Genomic DNA, 7,424 nt, shown 5'->3' with positions numbered 1-7,424 from the left:
TAGTTTTTGGAATTCATCAGCCTGTGAAACAGCAACCTGCCACCTTACCTGCCTATCTTGGATACAACAGCCCCTAAAGCTACATGAGTCAGGAGAAGCTTCCCCCTGACACCTAACCCACAGAACTGGGGCTTGCCAGCCACTACAGCTGTGTGAGTCATTTCTTTGAGATAAATCTCTCTCTCGATAGATAGATATAGATATATCTGGTGGTTTTGAGCCTCTGACATTGGGATTCATAACCACCTTGCAATCTAGTGCTTATACTACAGTGCCACACCAGGACCCCTACGAACTCACCATCTGCTCCTTGGAAACCCTATTCAGGGTCTCTATGAGTTGGAACTGACTAGACAGCAGTTGACAACAACAACTATAGGAAGATAGATAGACAGACATACATGTTGTTGTTTTATGCTGTCCAGTCAGTTCTGACTCATAGAGACCCTGTATAGGATTTCTGAGGAACAACTAGTGTGTTTGAACCACCAACCTGGTAGTTAGCCTTGGTTTTGCTGCTAGAGAATCCAGCTTCAGATACCCAGGTAAGAGGTAATGGTGGTTTGAGACAGGCTACAAGCAAGGAAAGTAATAAAAGGTAAGATAATCAAGATGCATGATAATTACTGGTGATTGGACTGCAAAGAGGAAGGACCAGCAGGTAGAAAATATGGCCTTGGTGATAGAAACGATGCTGGAGATCACTGATAAAATTTTGCATGACAACGACTTCTTCATTGCAAATACCTTTTGAAAACAACATAAAAGGTGACTATACACATGGACATCAGCAAATGGAAAACACAAGAAATCAAATTGACTACATCTGTAGGAAGAGATGGTGGAAAACTTCAATAACATCAGTCAAAACAAGGCCAGGAGCAGATTGTAGCATAGACCAACAATTGATTATATACATGTTCAAGCTGAAGCTGAAGATACAAGTCCATTGAGAGCCAAAATACAACCCTGAACATATCTTACCTGAATATAGAGACTTGTGGAATGACATCAAGAATATCACACAGGACGAAAGCAAAAGGCCATTAAAAAGACATGAATGATAAGAAAAAACAAAAATGGGTATCAGAAAAGACTCTGAAACTTGATCTTGAAATAAAGCAACTAGCAGAAATGATGACACAAAAGAACTGAAGAGAAAATTTCAAAGGGCAACTTGAGAACACAAAGTCAACTCAACTATAATGAAATGTGCATAGGCCTGAAGTTAGAAAACCAAAAGGGAGGAACACACTCATTTCTCAAGCTGAAAGAATTGAAATATTGAAGGATTCTATGGGTAAAATATTAAATGATGAAGAAAGCATCAAAATAAGACAAAGTTATATAGTAACTATACCATAAAGAAATGGTCAACAGTCAACCATTTTAAAAGGTAATATGATTTAAAAAAAACCCCATGGTACTGAAGGAAGAAGTACAAGTTACACTGAAGGCACGGGTGAAAAATAAAGCTCCAAAAACTGATGAAATACAAACAGAAATCTTTCAACAAAATGATGTAGCACTGGAGGCACTCAACTCATCTACACCAAGAAATTACCAATGTGCCCATTTCAAAGAGAGGTGACCCAAGAGAATGTAGAAATCATTGAACAATATCATTAATATCATATGCAAGTAAAATTTTGCTGACATTAATTCAAAAACAGCAGCACCAGTACATCGACAGGGAACTGCCAGAGACCCGAGCCGGATTCAGATGAAGTTGTGGAATCAGTGCTGACGTCAGACGGATCTTAACTAAAAACAGAGAATAACAGAAAGATGTTTGCCTGTGCTTTATTAACTATGCAAAGGCTTTTGACTGTGTGGGTCATGACAAACTATGGATAACATTGCAATGAATGGGTATTCCACAACACTTAATTGTGCTCTTGAGAGACCTGTATATAAATCTTGGAGGCAGCTATTCAAACAGACCAAGGGGTTAGTGAATGGTTTAAGGTCAGGAAAGGTGTATGCCAGGGTGTGTATCCTTTCGCCATACTTATTCAATCTGTAAACTGAACAGATAATCTGAGAAACTGGATTATATGAAGAATGTGGCATCAGAATTGGAGGAAGACTCATTAACAACCTGTGATATACAGATGATACAACCTTGTTTGCTGAAGCCAAAGAAGGCTTAAAATACTTACTGATGAAGATCAAAGACAGCCTTCAGTATTAGTTGCACTTCAACATAAAGAAAGCAAAAATCTTCACAACTGGACCAATAAATAACATGATAAACAGAGAAAAGAATGAAGTTGTCAAGGACAACTTCCTAATGCTCATGGAAGCTGCAGTCAAGAAATCCAACATCATATTGCATTTACGCCAATTCACTGCATAAGATCTTTTCAAAGTGTTCAAGAGCAAAGCTATCAGTTTGAGGACTAAGCAGCGCCTGACCCTTGCCATGGTATTTTTAGTAGCCTCATATGCATGTGAAAGTTGGACAGTGAATAAGGAAGACCACAGAAGAACTGATGCATTTCAGGTATGGTATTGGAGAAGAATATTAAAACTACTGTAGGCTAACAGAAGTACAAATACATCTGTGTTGGAAAAAGCACAGCCAGAATGTTCTTGAAAACCAAGATGGCGAGACTTCATCTTTCATACTTTGGACATGTTATTAGGAGGGACAAGTCCCTGGAAAAGGACATTACGCTTGGTAACGTAAAGGGCCAGGGAAAAACAGGAAGTCCCTCAACAAGATGCACTGCTACAGTGGCAGCAGTAATGGACTCCAATGTAACAACTGTTAGGCTGGCTTAGGTCTGGGCAGTGTTCATTCTGTGTGCAAAGGGTCTCTATGACTCAGAACTGATTTGACAGCACTTACCAGCAGCAATAACACAAAATACAGACAAGATTTGCTGATGGAGTGGATGAAGGATATAACATAGTAGCATTAAAGCGTATTTGTTAAACTACTTGTATGAGTTTTCCCACTACTAAAATCCAGGAGATATCGTTAAGTTAAAGTCTACAACAATGTGTTAACTTGTACTCTAGCTCCCTGGACCCCTTTACAGCTCTTACCATCTTTTACTGATTTTGTGGCAATCACCCCACAGTCAATAACTCGCACATCTGCATAAGGCCGGCTTGCAGCATCAGTCTTCAGATTTTCAATTTGTTCGATTACTTCAAAACCAGAAATAACTAGTCCAAAGACAACATGCACCCTGCCAAAATAGAAATGAAAAAGAATTTGTGTTTGGACTTAAGAAAAGAAAGAAAATTAGTTTGATAATAATTGTAGTTGTTAAGTGCCGTAGAGTCAGTTCTGACTCATAGCGGCCCTTAGAGGGTTTCCAAGGAGCAGCTGTTAAGTTTGAACCACCAATCTTGAGGTTCAAACTGGCCTTCTAGTTCAGCATTCATCCTACAGCATCAGACCAGGACTCCAATAATTAGGCTATAAATAATAATCAAGACAATTACTATAAATGGCATGTCCAGAGATGTGAAAACAAAACGTTAAGTGTTTCATGTATGCTGCAACAAGAAGGGAATTAGAACTTGGAATGTATGGGCCAGGTTAAAGAACCCAACCATGACATGAGAGTCATGGAGTCTCTAGACTACTGCACTCTGTGATCCTCAAGGAAGAACCTGGCTCTAATACAGAGATCAAAAGTACTTCCTTTTGAAGGACTATCAATAGTTTACTCTGTTTCTGTTTTATGTGTGGTCCACCCAAACACAATTCCAAAGTAGCAAACATGGAATTCTTACCCATCCAGGTGTGGTGCAGGTTTTGTGGTACTGTGCAATAAACATCAACACAAGAAGATGGCAAAAACCAGGTGTTCAGGCGAAGAGAGCAGAAGGGTTTAAAGCATGAAGAGAACAAAGAGGTAAAGACAAAAAAGGGGAAACGTTAAACACAATATACACCAAACCTTAAAAACAGTAACAGAAGCCATTTTACTGATAAAAAACATGATATTATAATAAATTACAGAACCAGATCTATTTCTCCAATGTCATGAAAACTATACACACATATATGCAACAGGTTTGATATGACTATGGCTATAAAAATACATTAAAATTAAAGTTACTCTCCAATCCAAACTAACAAGAAAAATCCAAAACCAAATTAAAACTCTCAACCTTTATTAAGATAATAAGCAAAAAATAAAAAGCACTTATCATTTGTCCTACGCGAAGAAATGTGATTGCCACTTGCCCAAAAGACTTAAGTGAGTTTTTCTATTTTTCATGTCTCATACTGAGCCAGTCTAAAGGCAGGAAGGAGCTAGGCCTGAGGATTCCTGTTTTCAGAACTTCCTGCCCCTTTCCCCAAGGTGAACTCTGAAGCCGTTCTACTGATAAAAAACATGAGATTATAATAAAATCTCACAGCAACTCTGAAAATGTGACAAGGGAAAAGAAGCGCTTCAATGTGCAACACTTCTGATAGCAAAGTAAGCAATGATGGATACTATGGTGGTGGTGGCTGTGTGCCGTGGAGTCGGTTCCCACTCATAGCAACCCTGTATAGGGTTTCCTAGGCTGTAAATCTTTATAGGAGCACAAAGCCTCATCTTGTCCCTGCGGAACACTGGGTAGTTTCAAACTGCTGACTTTGAGGTTGGCAGCCCGACTCGTAATCACTACACTACTACGGCTCAGAAAATATCCAGCTGGCTACTTCTGCAGCTACAGACTGCCAGACAGTTGCTCTGGGAAAGCCGACAGGATACATTTAAATTCCAGTTGGTTTTCTCATAGCATTTTCATAAATCTTCACACTGCATGAATGCAGTGGAAGAAATTCAAAATAGATAACTAGACTTGATTATACACTGAAAGCAGTTCAATTAAGAATGGAAAATAGACATTTGAGACAAAAAAAAGGTCCTTGAATATCAGGCCATATCATAATGGTCCATGCTATAAGTTCCCATATAAATTTTGATACTCAATTCTAAGAGATACAAGTCAGTAAAACACAATTTTAAAATTCAGAACAATACGATGATAATTATTCTGAAAGTAACTGTTATGCTCCTACTTACATTAAGAGTATTCAGTTCTGAAAGAGCACTACAAAATTTAAGATTTAAAAATTAAAATGTCAACTTAAGATATTCCAGAATTTCAAGGGAAATTGTGTTTTAAAACCACAAATCTAAAATTTTTCTTAAGGACACTGAGGGATGAAAATCCAAGCCAATGTACTTATAAAAATGAATAAGAAAAGAAAAGAAAAAACATTAAGGAAAATCTAGCAAACTGGTGAACTACCAAAGCTTAATTAAACTAGCATCCAGAAAGTACCTTGAACAATAAGTAACTTTTAGATAAGAATGTGCTTACCATAACTATAAAACTTTATCAAATCACACTATAAAGATATGAAGAAACTAGTATATAAGCTAGACACTGGTTTCATTAGATGTAAAGAGTGCTTTAAAAAGGTAAAATGTTCTACAATGTAAGGATGCATCTCAAGTACGCTGCAGTGAAACGATGAATGATTCGATATATGCTGATTAGATATATTCCCCCTCCTTCCCTTAGTTTTTCTCTCACAACCTTCCCAGATCTTCTGATATTTGAGAAAACCTTACAGTTTTCTAAACTACACAGACCCCAACTCAATTTGCTCTTCTAGCTAACTGCCGCGAAATCATTTCATGGCAAACCTTTGGACATTGCAAACCACTGAAGCAAATGGTGAGATAAAACATTCTAGAGATGGTAGCAATGAAACAACACAATATTTTAGACTCAATATGAGGATGGGACAGCTACCTTTATGACAGATTCAAGTGTGGTTTTCAATTCAAACAAAAACTGAAGAACAAACAAACTCAGTCCGACAATAATTAGGAAAATTAATCTAAGAGCAACCCTTTCTTTCAAAGACAACTTACATAGCTGGCCCTTTGTGTCTACACTGAGGGAAATAATTAAGCCCATTACTTACATCTGCAATTTAGGATGCATAAATGAAATTTTGTATTTTAACTGGTTAGACAGATATTAAGAATACTGAATGAAAGTACCTTAATAAAAAAAGAAGCCCTCTAGGGTTGTCTGCCTATGTTCCAGAAGTAGATAGCCCAATGTAAAGCAAGCTGATTGGCACTGGCCGACATCAGGTGTGGATAAATAGAGGACATTTACCAAATAGAGTCAAAATAAAAAGGTGTGGGAGGGGATATGCTCAGAGTCCAAGCTATACAATTCTACAACAATGGGCAAAGAGATCCCATCCCATCAACTCTGAATTGTGTTACACTTTAAAAACTATATAGGTGTTTAAACCAGTGCAGTCCTGACAGACACTCAGTAAGTTTACACATGCTTATGACAGTGTGCCTAATGGATATATAACCACAAAGAATATTTCAAATTAAAACAACCTTACAATATTTACACATTTCATTTCTCCTGTCTTTACAAAAACTGGATTTCCAGTTTCATCCACCCCTGAATATACTATATAAATATATATGCAAGGGGTTATTTACAAAGAAGCTTTTGATCATATACAGAAATTAATAGTTCTGCACTAAAATAAACTCTAGAACCATTACATAAATGATAACCCCACCCCACACCAGATGATGTGTAGAAACAAACTTGGTGAAACAAGCCACTGAAATGAAACTATGCTTCCCAGAATTAATATCATGAATAATAAAACACACTTGTTTTACATGTATTGCTGCCATACAGATCAAGCAGAAAGTACGTTTTTTCCCTTAAAATGATGCAATGCATATAACAATAGATTAAAGATACAGACAAAGAAAGAAAAAAAGAGAGAGCCTTAGAGTAATGAGACATTACCTTTGGAGCGCACGGTGTAACACTCTTTCTGTAAATTTTACACAAAAATGGCAAGAAATAAATTGTAATACACTTTTAAGACAAGACTGAATCTATGTTTTAATATCAATATAACTTTGAAATTAAAGACTTCCAAGTTCTATGTAAAGCAAGAAAGCTTTTTAAAATGGAGGGCTCTAAATTTTCTTTCCTATAGGACACATATGTAGAGACGAATTATGCTTAAGTAAAGCATTGTGGCTAAAATGGAATCTGCTCAGATTCTTAATATTTTAGCATTAGAATGTCAATAAAACTACCAACAAAACATTACATTTCCTTTTACAAATACCAAATATTATCTATGACAATTAATATCTTCATAAGAGAATCGTGTATCCTGAATACACCCTAAATTATAAAAATCAGAATGCCCAGGAGCAGTTACTACCAGTTGAAAGCAAAAATTTCAACACAAAACGTGGAGCTGAAGTTCAAAACTGATATAAAATTCTAGGGAACATTTTACTAATCTACTTCAAATAGTTAAAGAATCTTTTATGTTTCTACACTTGCTTTGGCCAAATATCTCAATGGGCCGCTATCAGGGTAACAAGCAA

General features: G+C 36.8%; 1 protein-coding gene across 1 annotated transcript in view; it reads right to left on the bottom strand.

Annotated features, from left to right (window-relative positions):
• NKTR (natural killer cell triggering receptor) overlaps positions 1 to 7,424 on the bottom strand; it is a 50,898-nt gene that overhangs the window by 17,394 nt on the left and 26,080 nt on the right. Inside the window, exons 6-7 of the mRNA XM_006868764.1 lie at positions 3,754 to 3,783; positions 3,055 to 3,200 (exon numbers count right to left, since the gene is read on the bottom strand). Of these exons, the coding sequence (XP_006868826.1) occupies positions 3,055 to 3,200; positions 3,754 to 3,783 (176 nt within the window). The remainder of the gene's footprint in view (positions 1 to 3,054; positions 3,201 to 3,753; positions 3,784 to 7,424) is intronic.

The sequence above is a fragment of the Chrysochloris asiatica genome, unplaced genomic scaffold, assembly GCF_000296735.1.
Source record: "Chrysochloris asiatica unplaced genomic scaffold, ChrAsi1.0 scaffold00124, whole genome shotgun sequence".
NCBI lineage: Eukaryota > Metazoa > Chordata > Mammalia > Afrosoricida > Chrysochloridae > Chrysochloris > Chrysochloris asiatica.
This window is presented reverse-complemented; position numbering and strand designations above follow the sequence as displayed.